General features: G+C 44.7%; 1 protein-coding gene across 1 annotated transcript in view; it reads left to right on the top strand.

The window, feature by feature from the left end:
* The window catches only part of SCARA5 (scavenger receptor class A member 5), a 202323-nt gene that overhangs the window by 96830 nt on the left and 83823 nt on the right, over positions 1 to 21670 (top strand). Inside the window, exons 5-6 of the mRNA XM_018568477.1 lie at positions 8408 to 8488; positions 15541 to 15639. Of these exons, the coding sequence (XP_018423979.1) occupies positions 8408 to 8488; positions 15541 to 15639 (180 nt within the window). The remainder of the gene's footprint in view (positions 1 to 8407; positions 8489 to 15540; positions 15640 to 21670) is intronic.

The raw sequence follows: 21670 nt of genomic DNA, 5'->3' as shown, positions 1-21670 counted from the left end.
GGTAATTTACCTGCTGCCTGGCTTCCTGCTTGGCCGGAAAGCCAACTCCATGCTGTTTGGCCAAACAGCCGGCTCGCCTTCTGATTGTGCAGGAAGCCGGCTTTCCAGCCAATTGCATGAAGCTGGCATCCCAGCCAATCAGGAAGCCGGGAGGCGGGTCATTATCGGCGGCCCGGCTTCCTGATTGGCCAGGAAGCCGGCTCCATGTTCCCTCGCGGCACTGCCGGTCAAAGCAAACCTCCCTCTGAATGGAAGTTCCGGTATCTGGATAAGTATCAGAGCATTTGGTACGAGTACTTGCCCAAATACTCGCTATCGGCACCGATACCCATACTATTATCAGTGCATCCCTACTCTTAAGAATGGTGTGTGGTCAGGTACTTTTAGCCAGGCATGTCATAGCAGCAGGCTAAAAAATTCACCTTGTTTCAGACCATGTATTGAAGGAATTTCTTTAAAGGGCTATTTTATTGGATCTCATGGTACACGTTTGAAATATCTTTAAAATGTTTTGCTTCAAGGGGGAACCCCCTAGACATTACATTGGATTCTTACCTTGCTTTTAGTGGTATGTACCCTGTAGAAAAGGCTCAGATATTCACCATCTGAATCAATGAAGGCATGGTGGATGGGAACGAACACTCAAATTGGTGAAATAGCATTTCAAATTTTGCTTCTTTACCATGAACCTGTATTTTGCCCATGCAGGCCAATGTCACAGATCAGCTGCCGACCTATGCTCCAACAAGTTTGTATTTGGTTTGACATCTTTGCTGTTGTGAGTCTTCATGTACCAGTGGTTCTACAAGCATGTGCTCCGCTCTTGCTTCAGAGAGCTAGCAGCTATGGATCTCACCCGCCTCACCTGATGCTTAATATACCTTGTTTTTTCTCTACCATCCAGCCTTCTCTATCTCTCCTTATTTAAATCCTGCTCAGACCAGCTTGCTTTGCTTGAGCAATATTTCTGTTGCCTCCGAGCTCCCATCTTTTCCTTTGCTCCTGACCTGCTTTTTCCCTGGCTCAACCTTTTGTGTACCAACTCAGCTTGTTCTCCTGAGTACGTTTATCTGCCTCCAGCCCTGATCTTTGGTTTGTTTTATGGGTCTTTGTTTTTTTTTTGCTGCCATCTCTCCTTTGCCAGTGCTTACTGGAATGCAGCCACGTTCTCTGTCTTCTATGTGTATGGGTACTCTCCACACATGATTAAGGTGATCCCAGGGGTTGCGACTTGGGTTCAGCATGCAGCTAAGCCCAAACCTCCATGAGGGGGTCCCTGGCAGAATACCAGCTGGCACTTAGACCCTGTGCTCTGGGGGGATCCCATGCCACCTGCTCGCTTGTGGGTTCACACCCCTGGAGCCGTGACAGCCAACCAACGCCCTCTCTCACCATTCTTTCGATCCATTCACTGAGAATTTCCAGGTATGGAGTAGCACGGGATTTAATCCTCTTTCTCCTGTGTGATACCACTGATGCTTTATGAACAACCACTTGGTTACATCCTACTATCTTAAAATGACCAATAAACCTTTTGTCTTTGGGGTTTGTAAAGGAAGTTGGACATGTGGATAAATTCTGTTTTAAAACTTTTCTGTGCTTTACACTGGTGTAGTGGTGGGATTTGCTGGTTACGTCTGGCCCACCTCTGACTTCTGATTAGCTTAAGTGAGCAGATGACATCTTCTAAGGTCATAGAGGTCCCATTGGTCGCTTTGTAATTGTCAAGGTTTACCCAATTGTTCTCCAGCAGCCCCAAGGTTCTAGAACTACAAATCCTACTGAAAGGGGTGACTTGGGTGCATTGCTTCCATACAAAATATTATCTGCCTGTCGCTAACAAGACTTCCAGCAGTAACAGATAATGAACATATAGAATTGCAGTGGAAATTGGCTTTGTAGACGGGTCACCACCCTCTGGAGTCACACGAGGTGAAATGAGAAAAGAACAAGTTGTTTGTATTGAAGACAAGATCAAGGGAACGAGTGGAGATCTGGGTTGCTGATAGCACATGACCGAGGAGATGGTCCACAGATGGTTTCCCCGCACGTGGTGTCTGTGATTCCTCTGTGTACTCGCTGTCACCTCCATAATCCCAATAGAAACATCAGTTTAATGTTAATCAGGCATGACTGCAATTTATGTTTTTTGTACTATCGCTTTATCTTTTGCTGGCGTCTGTTTCATTAACGTCATTTTAAAGCTGTCAGAGGCACAATGTGGTCAAACAAGTTTGCATTTATAATTCCACCTGCTTTCTCTGTAGCTAAAACTTTTTTTTACCACTCACCAGTGGCTTTATTCTCTACATTGTCCTGAATCGTTGTCTAATATCTGCAGGCTAGCATGTTCCTTGGTGGCAAGCACCATCCGCTGAAGTTCTCAGTCAGTGAGCTAGCACAGCAAAGAATCAGATGCACTTTGAAAATCCTGTTGACTCTTTATATAAATTGCAAATAAAATGAGTGCGCTTTCTGAATTTTGTACAGTTCCAGGGCTTCTTAGAAATCATAAGAAATGTAGTGCTTAATCCTACTTGGCTGAAGTCCCTCTTAAAAATAGATTCATACTTGTTTATCAAAGCATCTGATGAGAAGTCAGTAGCGTATCCAGGGTATGGCACATATGGCACATGTCCTGGGCATGGCTTCGTGGGTCAGCGAACTTTCGAAGACTGCTGACTTTTTGTCTCTCCCCACCCCTCTCCCATACACATCTCCCAGCCCGCCTCTTAGCAACCCCGGACACTCTGACTGGTGTCACGCCAAGCTCCTGGCAAGCAGTTACATCACTGGTTGCCAGGAGCTGGGCAGGACACCGGACAGAGTGTTGCAGGTTGCTAAGAGCCAAAAACAAGGAGATGTGTAAGGGCCATAAACATCTCCCTGCCCAGTTCATAGTAACCAGAGCGGGTGGGCAGAAGTGAATGCGAGAGGAATGATGGGCAGAGCATCCCAGGTTGCTAAGAGCTAGGCGGGCAGATGTGTATGGTCCTTACACGGGCCACCAGAGAGGTGAGCATAATTGTCCTTCTACTGCAGGGACCTGCTGTTTGGATTCATTTAGGGAACTGACTGGGTCTACTTAAAGGAGAACTATGGGGTTAAGGCTTTTCCCCATGGTTGTCCTAAGGGTAATGGGGGGACACAAAGTAGCCTCCTCCCGTCACTCTAAGCTCAGGATACCGCGAGCTATAGCTTGCGGTATACTGAGATGCCACAGTATACCGTGAACTACTGCTCGCGGTATACTGAGACGCCGCAGCTGAAGCGGATCCCGACAATTATGTCTGGATACGCTCAGCTGTGTGAGTGACAGCTGGCTCTGCCTATCTAGAGGCAGAGCCAGCTGTACCCGCCCCCTCCCCCGTTCGTTCCGCCAGTCAGCACTGGAGGATCGGAGCGGGGAGGGGAGAATCCAGCCCCTCCCCTGTCACGGCAGAGAGCTGTGACAGGATCGAGAGGTGAGCGAGCGCCGGTATGTGTTCGCTCACCTCCCGATCTACTGAGCCGACCTGTGACAGTCTCATTGTCACAGGTTGGCTAGAACTATGAGGTGAGTGAAAAGCACTCACCTCATAATTCTCCTTTAAGTTTAAGATGGCCTCAAACAAATCAAGATCAGATTGTATGACAACAGTAATTATGGGTTATTGTTTTTTGGGCAGCCTCTGGTAAATAAGCCTCTAGGTGGGTCCGTATGGGTATTATAACGCAAAGAGCAGACCCTGGCTCTGTGTATGGCTCATTCACCATCTGATAGAGGCCTGGAACAAACTGTTTCCAGAACCTTCCACACGCTCGCCATAAAGTGCCATATGCATTCGAGCTTACGAGGGATCTGGGAGAGTAACAAGATCAACTTCTGGCTTGTACTAGAGGCTGTAATTAGGTGCAGCCCCTTCTACGTTATTTCCACCACCATAAAACACACAAGTTCTCCCACTGAGTTTAAAGGATCTCAGAACGGCTCGTGTGCTTTACTTTGGGAGAATTTTTTTCTTCTTTTCCATAGAAATGTTTTTCTCCTTCTAAACCAAATTAAACCAAATTATTTCGATATTTATAATGTGGAAACAGTCCCAGAATGCTGAAGTGAAACTCAACCTTTTGACCCTGTAAAATTAAAAAGAAAAAGCACAGATGCCTCCCATGTGCTCACACGTTGTGTAGATATCTACGTTATTTTCAAATTTCATAAGTTTTTTTTACATTTCATTATGCTATTTGTGTTATAATTTTTTTTTCTCACTTTGGCAGTATGAAGCTTTAATGGTCAATCCACCTAAAGGAGACAGTTTCTTCAGTATTTCTGGGACTCCATTGGCAAGGTCCCTGTGCTTAGTTCCCGGCTCTGAACACCTGTTGTGCCCATTATGAGAGGCTCCCGCCATCCCTGCACTGAGTTCCTGGGTTATACACCTGCTTTGCCTATTATGAAAGGTTCTCACCATCCCAGCATTCAGTTACGGGGTCCCCATAGCGGCTACACTCATTATGAGGGGCTCCTGCCATGCCTTAATTGAGTTCCTGGCTCTGCACACCTGATGTACTTATGGCGAGGCCAAGTCGTCACCTCTGCAATAAAGAGGAGGCCTTGGTGTCACCAGTGAATGAAAGATGTTGCCTGTGTGTCACTGAATGAAAGATAGGTGAAGCCTGGAGGTCAAAAGGCAGATGAGGCCTTGGTGTCACCAGTGAATGTAAAGTATGGCCTGGGTGTCACAAGTGAAAAACAGGCGAAGCCCAGTTATCGTCAGTGAAAGATAGGTGAGGTTTTCCCTTCACTTTATGTATCCATGACAATGGTCAACAAGACAAATGGAGAGGATGACTCTCCTCAGCAGGGACCCGCACAGCAATAAGTATGGGGGGAAGAATCCCCTAATCTTGCCTCTTCCAGAAACAATGGAGGAAAGAGTCCCTGATCCACACCTATAGAGGTCAACATCTGACTTGTTTTCTGTGCCATAAAACTCCCTCCTAACCATAGACATCCTCTCCCCAGCAATAATACATAACCATAGACATCCTCTCCCCAGCAATAATACATAACCATAGACATCCACTCTCCAACAATAATACATAACCATAGACATCCTCTCCCCAGCAATAATACATAACCATAGACATCCACTCTCCAACAATAATACATAACCATAGACGTCCTCTCTCCAACAATAATACATAACCATAGACATCCTCTCCCCAACAATAATACATAACCATAGACATCCTCTCCCCAACAATAATACATAACCATAGACATCCTCTCACCATCAGTAATGTCCCCAACAATAATACATAACCATAGACATCCTCTCCCCAACAATAATACATAACCATATACATCCTCTCTCCAACAGTAATACATAACCATAGACATCCTCTCTCCGACAATAATACATAACCATAGACATCCTCTCCCCAACAGTAATACATAACCATAGAAGTCCTGTCCCCAACAATAATACATAACCATAGACATCCTCTCTCCAACAATAATACATAACCATAGACATCCTCTCTCCAACAATAATACATAACCATAGACATCCTCTCTCCAACAATAATACATAACCATAGACATCCTCTCTCCAACAATAATACATAACCATAGACATCCACTCTCCAACAATAATACATAACCATAGACATCCTCTGCCCAACAATAATACATAACCATAGACATCCTCCCTCCAACAATAATACATAACCATAGACGTCCTCTCCCCAACAATAATACATAACCATAGACATCCTCTCCCCAACAGTAATACATAACCATAGACATCCTCTCCCCAGCAATAATACATAACCATAGATGTCCTCTCTCCAACAATAATACATATCCATAGACATCCTCTCTCCAACAATAATACATAACCATAGACGTCCTCTCCCCAACAATAATACATAACCATAGACATCCTCTCCCCAACAATAATACATAACCATAGACATCCTCTCCCCAACAATAATACATAACCATAGACATCCTCTCCCCAACAATAATACATAACCATAGACATCCTCTCCCCAACAATAATACATAACCATAGACATCCTCTCCCCAACAATAATACATAACCATAGACATCCACTCTCCAACATCATCTCTCTTCCTCACTACTAGGCTAGTTTTGATTACTATTACATTTGTTTTCTTCCCTTCCACATTGTATGTCATGCCCTCCTACATGTGTTTAGTTAACTTGCGAATGAACTTGTTTTCTTATTTAGATGAAGATAATCGAGGTGAGCTTCAAGGCTAAGCAGTCTTTTCATGACATGTTTGGCCTCCAGCGATTGTCTCTCCTCCTTCCTCCTCACCAAATCTCAGCTTTTCTTGGATGCCGTCTCCTTTTCTGTGCGGCCTATCTGTACTGAAGGCATGTAGTAGTTGGGGTGAGGCAGAAGATGATGAGGTTGTCTGGATGTCATCCACTTCTGGATGTTTTGCTGTTTGTTCTTTAGAGCGGAAGTCCAGGCAAAGCAGCTCAATCGTTTATATGCATGAATGTTTTCCCTCTACCTGCAGAAGGAATTCATAGTTCTGGACTGAGTCTTGTCTACCACATTGCACCGCTGGGCAGGTGACACACATATCTCCTGGTTGCCCAATGAAGCTGCATGGGGCTGTACAGAATTATAGATCCTTAGGCAGGTACAACAGAAAGCATATTGGCATTTCAGCTTAAAGTGACCCTGTCATTACAGCAAAAACACATAGCGGTAAAAAGGAGAGGCTCTACGCTTACCTTTTCAGGGGCCTGTGTCTTAAAACCCCAACTCAGCAATGTCTCTTTCCTTCCACTACAAGGAAGGTATAGTCCCTATTCTTATTTTACAGGTAGATCTTTTTCCTGCAGTTTTAAGCATAACATCGTTAACATTTTTTATGATACAGGCTATGGCAGGGGGGTATCCACTGAAAGGCAAACAAGGCATTTGCCCTAAACGGCACTTTTCAAGGGGGCAGCAAAGAAATGCTGTTCCCAAACCAGTAAGGCACAAGGTGGGACTGGCCATCAGGCATACCGGTCACTTGCCCGGTTGGCCGAGGTGAGCAGGCCCATAGAAAATCCTCCTTTTTCCTGCTGGGGATCCCTCTAGTAATAACTAAAGATCTATATAGGGGAATCAGGACCTCCTTCCTCCTGCTGGAGATCCCTCTAGTGATAACTAAAGATCTATATAGAGGGATCAGGACCTCCTTCCTCCTGCTGGAGATCCCTCTAGTGATAATTATAGATCTATATAGAGGAATCAGGACCTCCTTCCTCCTGCTGGGGATCCCTCTAGTGATAGCTAAAGATCTAAATAGAGGAACCAGGACCTCCTTCCTCCTGCTGGGGACCCCTCTAGTGATAATAAAGATCTATATAGAGGAATTAGGACCTCCTTCCTCCTGCTGGGGATCCCTCTAGTGATAATAAAGATCTATATAGTGGAATTAGGACCTCCTTCCTCCTGCTGGAGATGCCTCTAGTGATAATAAAGATCTATATAGTGGAATCAGGACCTCCTTCCTCCTGCTGGAGACCCCTCTAGTAATAATTATAGATCTACAAAGAGGAATCAGGACCCTCGTTCAATTTTTGCAAACATTTGGGGCATAAGGTTTACATGAGTCATGATGTTTTGTCAAGAGGTCTCCGAAGGGAAGAAAACTTGAGATAGCCTAAATCTGTTTTGTGTTCTTCCCATAGGATGATTGAATATTGCGGTTACAAATGTTCTGCCAGGGAAACCATTGAAGTATTGACATTGTGACAAGGCCTGTCTGCCGCTGAGACGTGTTGTTTGTTTCCTACGATGAAAAGTGTTGTAGATACTATTAATGTCTCATCGTATTCCCCATCTCCTACTGCCAAGAGGTCTCAATCACCGCATGTTTGGAGAGCCAGTGGGAACAATTACACAATGTATTTATAACATTCTGAGTAAGATACCTCACTGCTGACTATGGATGAACGAAATTGAACGTTAAAGTGTATTTTACCAGTCCTTAGATGTGGTGGCTGCATTAGTTTTCTTTTTTATGAGATTTGTTTTCTAACTCGGTGATTCTGCCAGTAATACCTATTATGTCTTGTGGCAATACTCCCCTGTATCAAGACAACCAAAGCAAGACAGGACTACATAACCCAACCCATTTTCTATTCAAAACATGGTGGAGGGAACTTATCTTCGTGCTGGCCTGGAGACACTATAACATTCCTAGGCTGAAGTCCATAGAGGCAATGTCTGGGCTGCTCTTCTCAGAATTGTTCTCTAGTATGCTCTGAGGGAATAAACTGACTGATAACGTTGATGAGGAACACAACAGTAACAACCTCTGTTCATATAAGGCTCTGGTCTATTTACATTTGTTGACATCTCTTTTTTGTTTCACTTTTTCAAGGTCCTCCTGGACCAAAGGGAGACCAAGGTCATGAAGGAATGGAGGGTGTTCCCGGCGTTCCTGGACTGCCTGGATTAAGAGGTAAGATTTAAGGACTAAGATGATATATTTCCAATAATCCAAAATCCAACTTTTTTGTTGTTCCATGATCAAAACTAGGGATGTACCGATACCAGTTCAGATTCCAGTGCCGATACTCGGCATTTTCATGAGAACTCCCAGGGTTACAGCGGTTGCAGCTGGGACCTGGCTCCGGCGCTCCACCACTGTCCTGAAATCATTAGTCTGTATTGTTTTAGAAAAACTGTCACATGACACTAAACAAAAATGTATCAGTACTTGTACTTGCAAAAATAGTATTGGTGCATCTCTTATATATGTTTATAAAAACAAAATCATACATTAAAACAGAGATGTACAAATCCCAAGAGTTCTGTGTGCCCCTTACACATGACAGCTGCCTCCTAACTTTTGAATTTTTCTCTAGTCTAGTCTTGGAGCTGGAAAAGTATCTTTACAAGTACTTGTATCGAGTATGGTACTTGGTATTGGTGCATCCCTAATCGAAACATATTGTAGTGGCTAGTTCATCTTTTTTGAAGCATGTTTAACTAGGATAACCACCTTTATCAAGCCTTGGGGTTGGTGTACATGAGTATCTGTGTCTGAATTGCTTTATATACAGTAATGTATTAATTGAGAATAAAAGAAACCAATGCAAACATACAACCCAAACCTACAATACCATTTACCCTTAGATATTAACACTCAGGTCCATACCGAGGCCTAGGCGACTGAGCCTCTCGCCTCGGGTGCAGATGGGTGCAGATAGTACTATGTGTCCCCAGTTATGAATGAACAGGATGTGCTTTACATCACTTCCTGTTCATTCGTAAGTTTCAATGAAGTTTTTTCAATGAGTTTCACTCTGTACAGAGGCTTCTCTCCATTCAGAATCTGCTTGATGGTAAATATTTTCTGAATGAATGAAAAGCCGCTGTACTTTCCATTCATTTAGAACAGTCTGCAGAAAAAGAGATTGAAGACTTTGTGTCCTCAATTTCTTTTTCTATATTAAAAGGGAAATATCAGGGGTCTGTTTAGACCCCTAATAATTCCCCAAAGCCCCAACCAACAGTAAAAAAAAAAAAAAAAAAAAATTGCAAATAAATAAAATAATAAAAGGAAATAATACAAAAGAAATAGAAAATGTAAAAAAATGAAAAAACATATCCTGGAGGCGGGGCGCATGACATTACATAATGCCTCGCATGCACGGCGCTGTGTGACGTCACACGTCCGTTGGGGGGCACGTTTTTTCTTGCCTCGGGCGCAAAAGGAGCTAGCTACGGCTCTGTTAACACTGGATACTCCTCACCCTCACTGCAGTTGTACTCCATTACCCCAGTTCCCCAGGCTTAGCAAAACACCCATGCACTGACAGGGTACCCCCATCATAAAGATCAGCGTAACAGGCAGCGCAAGCACAACTAACGTTATCAGAAGGAGGTGAGCTAATCTAAGCAGTCACAGAAATACAAGTTGAATGTTGTCTGCTTGCAGTTTATTAATTCCTTTTAATACCGGCACTTTGCCCCATATAAGTCACTTGATATGTTTGGCTGGAAGAGTAATACATGTGGTAGGTGGCGCTGCAGGTGAAGTTTCCCGCCATGGCTTTTGGCCGAAAAAAAATCAATATTCTTCTAACAATAAAAAACCCAAATTATGCAATGCTGGAAACCTAGAAAGAAGAATTTACATGGGCACTGGTCCATCATTGTGCTTTGAGGCTTCTAAATATAGTTTTATTTCAAATGGGGCTGAGATATAAACTGGCTGTCACCATCAGTTTACATATATTCCCACATTTTGGAAATGGAAATCCTGAGTGATTATGACCTTGTCTCCTTAGATTTTATTGGTCTAATAAGATTTGTTCCTTTGCATTAATTATCCACAGTGCCGACATTTCATTTTCAATCCTTCCATCTGTACGCCTGTAATATGAATGCTACTTCCCAAACTGGTCCCACATGTGCCTGCAGAGATGGGAGGTCCCACAAAGGCAATTATTATCCCCTTCACAGGAAGATCTATATCCATCAAGAGGACTGATAATATCTGATATGCACAAGTGAGGCCTCTGGTCTATACAGGCACTTCCCCAGATTCATGATTGAGCACAAAAATGGCCTATACGTTTTTGGTGTTAAAGGGCCTTGAAGAGGTGTGACGCTACTTCCTCCACCATGCAAATTCTGGCCACTTCCCCTTTATTGTCCAGTGGTGTATCTGATGACCAAACGTAAGAAAAGGACACAAGGAGAAGACAGCCCTGCACTGCTCCTCTACTACTTTTCCATCTAATGTATTCTGCATAATAGTGTTATAAACTGCAGACAATAAAGCGGAGTTGTGAGGATAAATAAAAGTGTTTTAAGGAGGGTGGTCCTGGTCCAATGTTTGCACTGGTACTGTGACCTAGTGTAGCTAGACCATCTTTACAGGAGTGAGGAACAACTGTTGATACTTGAAACATAATGTCAAAAGATCAAGTGCCTAACTCATAATGACGTTTGAGGGCAAGTAGGGGGCAGATTACCAGTAGATAGGATTCCTTTACAATCTGTTCTTTTCCAGTGATTGCTGTTCTCATCTGCCTGCTAGTCATCCAATAGTGGTCACCCAGTGCACCTCAGAGGTTTCCATCCTCCCTTAACAATCCTTCCCTGTTGTTAGCTTGCTCCTGTTGGGAAAAAAAGAGGTTTTCCTTTCGCAAATTCACTTATCAGCTGGGGATTTAAGTTGCTGTCTGGCCATAACCAAAAAAAATTGATCAGTAAATACTGCCCACTAACTACTGTAGTGACAGCAATTCCTGTTGAGGAGACTAGTCACCTGAGATGCTTAGCTGTGCATTAGGAACTGGTCTTCTCAACACCCCCCTAGCTCTGCATGGTGTATGGTATAGCTCTGTAGAGTGTAGGGTGTACCTGTTTCAGGTAAGGTTCCCTGCAGACCTCGCCACCCTGTGCTGCTGAAAGAGGAGGATCAGAGTTCAGGGAGTTGACATCATCTGAACTTCCACAATGGTTTTCTATTGACAGAAAAGAGATAGGTAAAGAGAAAAAAATGGAGTGGGAAGGGGCGGGGTACTGCACAGGGTGGGGGCCCTCTTTATCACACACTTGCCCAGATATGGGCTTTAAGTAAACCTTTGGTGGACTATGGACTCTTGGCCAGGCACCAGAATTTACAGTGCTTTCACTTATGTATTATGCAACCTACGACCATAGCTGAGATGGTCAGGCTCTGTCCCACCTCTTCATACCTTTTGTGCAGCAGTCATTGGGACAGGAAGTAAGTGCAATCTTCCCAATGGAGACTCAGACAGCAAAACAATCCTGATCAAGGTCCTAACCCTTCCCCACCCTTTGTAAAACATCCTACCCACCTAGCGGGAACATTGCCATTGCCAACAGCCCCCCTCGGTGAGTACAAAGACACAATGTAAAACACCCATAACTCAGGCACTGCAAATTCTAAAATTTCCTTTAAGATTTTTTTTTGCAAAATGAGGCCCAAGATGTCTACTCAGGAAAGGAGTTTTAAAAGTTCTTTTTTTAACATAGTTTTTAGCATAAGTTGTGATTGATTGATATGTTTTTACCCTGTGTTTATGCAGAATGGCCCCTAGCACAGGCTAATGAACCCACGTTTGTAATAATGATTGATGCGCCACTTAATAGCGTTGCAATTTGTAACTCCTTGATGTGTGCAGGACAACAGGCCATTAATACACAGAATAACCCGAGAGTTCTGAAAGTCACTACAGCCATAAATCAAAGGAAAAGTACTGAAATAAGTATAGCTGGCTGCGTGAGGTCGCAGAAGGCATACAAAAGTTAATAGGTGCATTAAAAAGAAATTAAGATGTAATAGATATATAAAGCATAAGAGAAAAGGAAAAGGAGTTGGCACTTGTGTTTGCGCGAATGCCAGTGGAGTCATTAAGTGGGTGCCGTACGCCCTGGGTCTCAGGTCTAAGGATGTCTCCTGAAGGGGTCTGAAGTACCAGCTGTTTGGTCTAGGTGAGTGTAGAAGCAAATGGAAGAGAAGGGTCATTCAGTTTGATTGATGGTCTCCTATGTACTTCTTGATCTCTGGTGTAAAGCTAACCATTCAGCCTGAACAGCATGGATGGAGGAATCCCCGCTGCTGGCTGTTGTATTCCCGAATGCAATACCTGAACAGCAGGTACATCGGGTTGGATGCAGTAACTGTTCAGCTGAGAATTTTCAGACCGGCTCTTTTTAAAAAAGTGCTTGGGGTGAAACCCACAGGGCTACCCACAGCTGAATCAGGAGGAATCATCTGAAATTCCAGCATTGTATGCCCAAATAGTGTTTGAGGAATACAACGGGTTTGAGGTGTTGACTTGGCCTCCAAATTCTCCAGATTCAGGGTTCACATTGACTCCACCTCTCTGAGAGCAGAGATCTGCAGCGTCTACTGCTATCTTCAGAGGACAGGTCCGCTTTGCGTACAGGGGAATTTCCAATTGGCGGTCCCTAACCAACCTTTGATGCTCAGCGTTGTTCATTGCGCTGCTTTGTTGCATAATCTGATTACTCCAGGCCTCTTTTCACTCTGCAAACACCTGTCCGCTGGCACCTGACCAAGACCACCAAGCGGTATGATCGTCTTTCCACAATTCCCGGGCTCCCTCCTGCTCTGAATCAGAGGCAGACCGAAGCCAAAGCCTTAATGCTCCATCCCCCGCACTGCCAATACACAGATCCCATCCACCCCTCTAAAGTTTTAAAACATTGACTGTATTCCCAAGATTATTTATTTAACACATTGTAAATATGTCCACAGCCGCTGCCATGGCAGGCGTGTGTTTCAAAACAGCCCCCGGCTGCAGGCGGAAATACGAGGAGACGTTTTTCGGCAGTTGAGTAAACGTAGCTGGCTGTCCTTTTAATGCGTTGCAGTAATTGAAAACGTCTCCGCTGCTTGCGCTGCGCCTTAAAGGGATAACTGTCAGAGGTACTTAAAGGGAATTGGTCAGAAGAGAAACACGGGGGTTGCCATTGCTGATTTGGTTTTGAAGTTTTAGGGCTTGGACTGTCACCTTCATTCTTCATTCACTGCTTAGCAAATCAATGACCAAGAACATGTGTGTGCGTATCTGGTGTCCCGACCCTTAATATGCACAGTGGGGCTGTCATACCTCTAAAGTCAAACATATATGGATTCCATTGTACTAAAATAGCAAGGTCGGCGTATTTAGTGTGGGCCCCCTTCCCCCTTGCTAAAATTGTGCATTAAACTGCTAAAAAATCCTTTGGGGGAAGGTGGGGAACATTTAAATAATATGCCTCAGCTGGTCCTACACCAGTAGAACTTGCTTTGAACCAATTTGTTTTCAGAACGTCTGATCAAATTTCTAATAGCTAATGGGGTCAAATCGGTCCGGGAAACACCATTCATTTCTGAATGTTAAAATCAAATTACATTTTGAACAATGTTTGTTAAGTCTCTGGTGGCGTTATTGAATGTTCTGGCAAGAGGTTTTCATTTGAACGTTCAGTGTATGGCCAGCCTTACCTTTCACCAAGTTCCTTACGTGTTTCCGACTTAAAGTGACATTAAACCCTCAGATTTTTTAACATAAACCAATACTGTAATGTGCGCCTTACTGTAATCCATGGTTGTTTCCCTTTTCTTTGCTGCTCTTCCTTTTAACTCCTCTCTCTTCTCATGCTTGGGGAGAACTTCCCTTTGCAGCTGAGTGCCTCTTCCTGTAGTGCTGGCTCAGGTTGTGAACCTGCACACAGACACCATGTATCCATTTCAGAGACAAGGCACTCAGCTGCAAAACAGAAGTTGTCCCCCAGCATGAGAACAGATACAGATTTAAAAGGAAGAGCAGCAAAGAGAAGGGAAACAACCATGGATTACAGTAAGGCGCACATTACAGTATTGGTTTATGTTAAAAAATCTGAGGGTTTATTGTCACTTTAAAGATGCCCATACACCTTACGATTATCGTATGATTTTCGTATGCGATCGACTTTTCGTCCGATAATCATATGTGTGCATTGCAGTGTCCAACCGACAGTACTGTACAATCGTACGACTTTTGACGGTCAAGCATGTTTGAAAACTTTGCTAGATCTCAACGATTTCCGCAAGGTTGCTGGCGTTTCCGTCCGTCAAAAGTCGTACGATCTACCCTGCGCTAACGAAAAGACGGCAAATCAATTACCGCAATTCGTCCAGGTGCTTTTCCTTAATTACGGCTAAACTAATCTTGTGATCATCTGGGCAGGATGGGGCTGCTGTACGAAAATCGTACGACTATTCGATCATCGGACGAAAAGTTTCGTCCGATAATCGTAAGGTGTATGGGCACCTTAAGAGTGACGTCGTCTCCTTTTGGCGGGAGTTGCGGGCATATTGAGTAGGCCAACTCCCGCGAGAAGATGATCCAGCACTGCACTGCAAGGTCTTCTCACAAAATTTGGGCTACTCAACATTCCTCGGGATCTCGGCGACCAGATGGTGACGTCAACCCAGGGCCGGATTTCCCACAAGGCTGACCTGACCTCGGGGCAGCAGGGAGTAGAGGGGCAGCAGGGGTGTGGGATCCCTATCTCCCAACACCCAGGACATGCAGTTCTGGGTGCCAGGTGTGTAGTTGTTTTGTACATTTAGCCCTGCCTTGGGCAAGTAGAGCTACAGCGTACAGCGGGGAAGCCACCACTTGTTTTGTACAAGTGATCTCAGTGATGTCGCCAAGTTCACTTGTATGCTGCCTGCATACAGGGGGGCGCATCGAGGAACCTGGCCTTGGGGCAGCAGAGAGACTAAATCCGGCCCTGCGTCAAACCCTGCACTATGGTGCGGGCAAGTTTGCCGAATTGGGTACAAAGTCAGCAATAAAACAGAGAAGTTATGAAAAAATGAATGTATCGTCCATTATGCTTTCTTCTATCTTCTGGGCATCACTTTGACAACCTTGGCTTCCCCAAATCTATATTTCCATCTTTCTGTCGTTCTGATATTTTGCATATCACTCAAGGTACGTTGTTTTGTACTTGACCAATCCTTCTCTCTTCCAGGTCTTCCAGGTGAAAGAGGTCTTCCAGGGCTGCCTGGACAAAAAGGTGACCAGGGCGACATAGGACCAGCAGGGGCAATGGGAATTCGAGGATTTAAAGGTATCCCTCATATATTTTCTTTGCTGCATCCTTTACCCAGCATTTGAATGGTTTGAAAAAAAAGGAAAATTGTGCAATTGTACAAATGTTATGCTGTAAATAGAATAGTCATTTCCTGAATACTGCAACAGGCAACACCGGGATATCACTGCTGGAGCATCATTGCTTTATATAAAGAGTACATCTATTTCCACAGAAACTGATCCCCTGGCACCAGTCCTCCCACATCCTCCAATGAATGCCTTCCCTCCCGCACAATTAAAAAAAAAATCTTAAATAATGTATATTCCTTAATACAAACTGTTATCTTGCTTGTCCAGTGACCTTACAAGTCCTTCCTCTACTTGGTGAGCCTCATTAACTGCTCATGTACAGTTACCTTAGGCCAGTGTGATGATGCACCCCCAGGGGTGTGTCCATGACAGCTTGAGTTCTCAGAAAAGGGTTGAAAAATGCTGGGTATCTTTCAACCTGGAAGATGGCAGTACTGATAGACATTGCAGAATGCAGAAGGCAGCACCCAGGGCCGCCATCAGGGGGTGACGGCCAGTACTGTTGTAAGGGCCCTAGGTGGCCGGGGGGACCCGGGCTCCAAGCTACCATTTTTTTCTTATAGAATATTGTGTATAGTACAATTTGCCAGGCCCCCCCCGCACTATTGGTACCTTCCTCAGAGGTGCATCCAGGGGGCAGAGCTTTCTTCCCGGGCAGAATCGCCTAAGATCTTGGCTGAAGTGGAACATATCTGCTGCCTGGAGGGGAAAGGTAAGTGTTTCCCAGCAGACAGAGGAACTGAAGCTGTCACACGTCCAAAGACATGCTGGTAGGTTAATCGGCTCCTGTCTGAGTTGGCCCTGTATGTATGTATGTGAGATAGGGACATTAGATTTTAAGCTCATTGAGGGTAAGGACTGGTGTGAATGTGTAACTATGTAAAGTGGTGCATAGAAATTGTCAGCGCTTTGTAAATACCTGTAATAATAATAATGAGTATATATAGATAGAGCAAGGTAGGCAAACTCCGACCCTCCAGCTGGGGCAAATGCCAAATCCCATTAGGCATTGCAAGACTCTAACAGTCAAAAGCATGACTCCCAGAGGCAGATGCCTGATTGGATTTGTAGTTTGCCGGAGTTTGCCTACCCCTGTATTATAGGAACATTGCAAAGGAGACTTTTAATGTTTTTTCCTGGACATTTCAAGCAAGGCAGAGGCTGTCACATCCCCCATAAGAAAGGCAGGAGGATAATTACAGATGCCTAATGATAATGTGATTCTAGTGCATCCCAGGAGGTTGTAATGAGGGTGGAAGCGGAGATCTCTTTTAACTAACAGCTCAGCTAGAATAAGTTCTGCCTTTCCGTTTCACGGAGCCCTGTGACTGCGGCAGGTTCATGGAGATTAATGGGATTTGCATTGTGGCTGTAAGCGGTTCCTGTGTTATTGCAGCTTATATTAATGCTTTTATATTAGAAGTAAGCGCTTTCCAGCCGCCCTGCCAAGTTCTCTGCAATTAAAGAGGTGCCAAGCCAAAGTGACTGACTTACATACACCGAGGCAGCCTCAGAGCTTGTAAACCTTCAGGGAAAGTTTCAGCGAAATAATGCAAACTACAACATAGATGTAATGCATTCTTATTTTGTTACAAAATAACAATGTGACCTTAGTGTGACAAAGTATATTAAGTGTGGCCACAAATAGGTAATGGCACCTGACCATCACACCTGCATGAGCATTATGGACATCCTATTCCAAAACCATGGGCATTTATGTGGAGTTGATCCCCCATTGAGACCATACAAGCCTCCATTCTTCTGGGAAGATTTTCCACATGATTTTGGAGTGTGTCTGGGGGAATGTGTGCCCATGCAGCACCGAGAGCAATTGTAAGGTCAGTTACTGATGTTGGATGAGAAGATCCAGCTCACAATTGGTGTACCAGTTTATACCAAAGGTGTCCAGTAGGGTTGAGGTCAAGGTTCTTTACAGTCAAGCAAAACAAATGGCAAACGCGTTCATCAACTTGTAACCAGCTTTAAAGCAAGGTGCACATGGAAGGGCTTTAAACAATACAACAGCAAAGAAAGCAAACAGCCCTTCCATGTGCACCTTGCTTTAAAGCTGGTTACAAGTTGATGAGTGCGTTTGCCATTTGTTTTGCTTGACTGATTTGGTGCAGTGATAAACTAAGGGGTCTCAGCTGCCGCTGTGATGTGCGGGGTCCCTTGTGTGTCCGTGTGCCTTTAAGGAGGTTGGGCTGCCTCCTGGCAAACCTGCACCCAATTTTATCTTTTGCTACATGTGCTCCAAGATGGAGACTCTCATAGGTTAGAGTTAGGACCGCACTATATGGAGGTGCCTTGACGAGGCTGTGTGGCTTTCACATATTCTGCAGAAGACGTGTATCTAAAACCTCTGTTTTTAAAGGAGACCTATGAGGGGAGTGCCTTTCACTCACCTCATAGCCTCATAGTTCTAGCCGACCTGTGACAATGAGACTGTCACAGGTCGGCTTAGTAGATCGGGAGGTGAGAGAACACATACTGGTGTTCGCTCACCTCTCGATCCTGTCACGGCTCTCCGCCGTGACAGGGGAGGGGCTGGATTCCCCCCTCCCCGCTCCTCCAGCGCTGACTGGCGGAACGGACGGGGGAGGGGGCGGGTACAGCTGGCTCTGCCTCTAGATAGGCAGAGCCAGCTGTCAGTCACGCAGCTGGGTGGATCCCGGCACAATTGTCGGGATCCGCTTCAGCTGCGGCGCCTCAGTATACCGCGAGCAGCAGCTCGCGGTATACTGAGCCTAGGGTGACGGGAGGACGCTAGTTTGTGTCTTCCTGTTACCCTAAAGAGATCTATAGGGAAAAGCCTTAACCCCATAGTTCTCCTTTAACCTTAGCAGTTAGACAGGTTTTTTTTTGCATGCTGGCTGGTGAGTGTGCTGGGAACCTTTTTGCTGTTGTAGGGTTCTTTTCAGGTCACTCAAGTTCCTCCAACCCAAACCCATGAAACTATGTCTTCATGGAGCCAATATTGTGCACAGGGACACAGTCATGCTGTAACCGAAAAGTACCTTCGCCAAACTTTTGCTGCAAGACTGGAAGTGCACAATTGTCTATCATGTCTTTGAATGCTGCAGCATTAACGCTGCATACCCTTCACTGGAAAAACACCTGAGCTCAATAATTTGGAGGGATGTCCGCATACTTTAGGTGATGGAGTGTATCTACTGATCGTCAAATAAGTCACATCACTGCCAGAATCTGGAGATGATGGTGGACTTTGATCCTTGATGTTTTCTCTGTGAAGAATCCCCAATACCCAACCTGTGACCTCGGGCACTTGTTCTGTGGCCTTCTGGCACTGACATTCAGTAATGAGAGTGGGAGAATGGATATGTAAAGGGATTATAGTAGCAGTGATCTCTGGCAGTCCCATATAATATATCCCTAGTCTCTGTGTCTAAAGTCTGTGACCTTCTCATGTAGTTTGTCTGCACTCTATGACAGTCTTATGTTGCAGTACTTACTCTGAATAGTATGTGCAGCCCCTAGTTAATGTCAGGGGCTGAAGTTGGGGCCCACATTCATCATATGTTGCCTACCACTGCTATAGAACAATGTGATAAGCTTCCTCATTCTCAGCCCCTATGCATTATAGAAGCTCTTGGTTCTACGGGGCCCTCAAATTCCACCCCTTCCACCAGGATCCACTTTATCTTCCCAACTGAGTGTATTCACTTCCATTACCCCAAGAGCATCATGAAGTCAGTTCCCTGTGTTGGCCTCATTAGCATACAGCTGAGACTTTATACCTACCCTCCAGATATTATCCTTCTCAGGAAACCAAATTATAATTTGTCTTAATATTAAAAACAAAAAACAGATGTCTGATTTGCATACAGCTACACATACAGGAAAGGGCCACAGGCCAGCATCAGCTTGCCCTTGCACAATGTAGCTCCTACATAGTAACACCCACATTGGGGTATATAAATGATTAGACTGAGAAGAAGCCTACCTTGAGAATAAAGTCATTCCTCCTTATATCTGGACTCCAGGAAAACAATGAATACAAACATAAAATACATATATGGGGGCTGTTTTCCCTGCCAAAGGATATGTATTCTGTCCCTCCACTCTCGAGAGTTACGCAGACCTGCTACCCAGCACAGTCCTGCCTGGCAGTGGAGGGAACCTGCTTCAACTTGACTTAAAGCCCTCCACCCCTACCCTGTGACTGGACAATGAAAGGATTAATGGCCCATTAATTAATGGCACATTGATGATCCCGTTTCTCTGGCACTCTGATTCCTTCCCCTATTGGGATGCTCCTTGCACTGCAGCAGCGGTAGGTATAACTCTGCAAGAGAGCATAGATTGGATTCACTGGACTCGCTGTTGGTAAGTATTATGATGACAGTGCTACTTTAAATTCGGTTGCTGTTTGCAAGCGTTTGTGTCGCGTCTTATGGGTTGTCAATGATCCAATATCTCTATAGCACGCATAGATACTACCACCTATCAGCTATAGATATATAGTGATTGGACAGATTAGAAAACCATCCTTTGGGTTCTCCCATAAAAAGCATGTGCTTGGAGGTGTCTACATGCCAGCATCTTTTCTCGTATAATTATTGGAATGGGTCCTACAGAGGTTACTGATGCAAGGTGAGTACGAAGAAGAAAAGTGGTTACGCTTTTTTGGAGGAGGCTAAAGAACTAAAACTACTGTCTCCTCAGCCTTCCCCAACCCATATAGGTCCCTCTCTACTGACCTAAGTTCAGCTGGGGATCTCCTCCACTGGCTGGAACCAATGGCGGCTCAGTTGGCTCTTGACTTTTCTTCATTGAACCTCAGCATACTAGACATGTGCAGCCTTTTCTCCGTCAACCCTCTCGGAAATGCCATCTAGTAGCATGGAGGCTTGCAAGCAGATGGCTTCCCATCCAGTGTCCCCAAATGATCAATCCAACTAGGAATGTGAGAACATTTCACAAAGGGTGAGGCTAGGAGGTGAGGATAGGAGCTCAGATGCAGAAATCCCACATCTAGGGACTCCAAGAGTTGAGTATTCCTTCTGGCTTCCACCTCAAACACCTCATGGCTCTTTAAGATCGGCCACCTTCATTACAAATGACCTAACTTGTTTTTGCACTTCAGTGCTCTTTTCAATTTCCATCTCAAGAACATTGTATGATGCGTGTTTTCTTAAAATAACCGTGTTTATAGAAAAGAGCGAGAAGGACCTGAACGCAGTGTGCCAAACCAAGATTCTTGGGTCGCCAGGAATTTTAGGTCACTTGGGCTGGAAGCAGTTTTGAGTTTCTCAGCCAAAAGAAGTCCTATGTTTTTATTACTGTGACGTAAGTGCGGTCTTCATGCCCGTTGAGCTTTATTTGTGATCTGAACATCCATTCATGGTGACATTACCTTGTTGTTCCTTGGTTTGGTCTGCGTCCAGTCTGATTCTTCAAGCAGGACTTGCAGCTACAGTTTATGTCATGGCGCCAAGCTTCTGGAGGTTAAAGAGTTTTTGTGAACTTTTTTGTGTGTTACACTTCAGACTAAAATGTAGCAAGACTTCCAAAGGTTATGACTATAGATCTGCTCAACACAGTATGGGCTGAAGGACATATGATCCACTAGAGCAGGGGTAGACAAACTCCAGCCCTCCAGCTGTGGTGAAACTACAATTGCCATCATGCATCTGTCTCTGGAAAGTCCTGTCTAAGGCTGTCAGAGCCTTGCAATGACTAATGGAATTTGTAGTTGCAGCACAGCTGGAGGCCCAAAGTTTGCCTCTCCAAGCAAGATTTTTTTATCGATAAGTACGTACAGTGTATTTGTTAAGGTCCCGGACCCCTCCTGTGCACTTGGTACCTTCCTGAGAATGTGCATGCAGGAAGGTTTTCTTTTTTTTGTCAGGGCAGAAGCACCGGGCAAGGCACAATAGCAAGACAAGAGCATAGCTGCTGGAGGAGAAAGGTACGTTTTTTCCAACAGACAATTGAGTGGGAGTTGGTGATGATAA

Source organism: Nanorana parkeri, unplaced genomic scaffold (assembly GCF_000935625.1).
Source record: "Nanorana parkeri isolate BGI_ZX_2015 unplaced genomic scaffold, ASM93562v1 scaffold1192, whole genome shotgun sequence".
NCBI lineage: Eukaryota > Metazoa > Chordata > Amphibia > Anura > Dicroglossidae > Nanorana > Nanorana parkeri.
The sequence above is the reverse complement of the archived record's forward strand: the minus strand, read 5'-3'. Positions and strand labels throughout refer to the sequence as shown.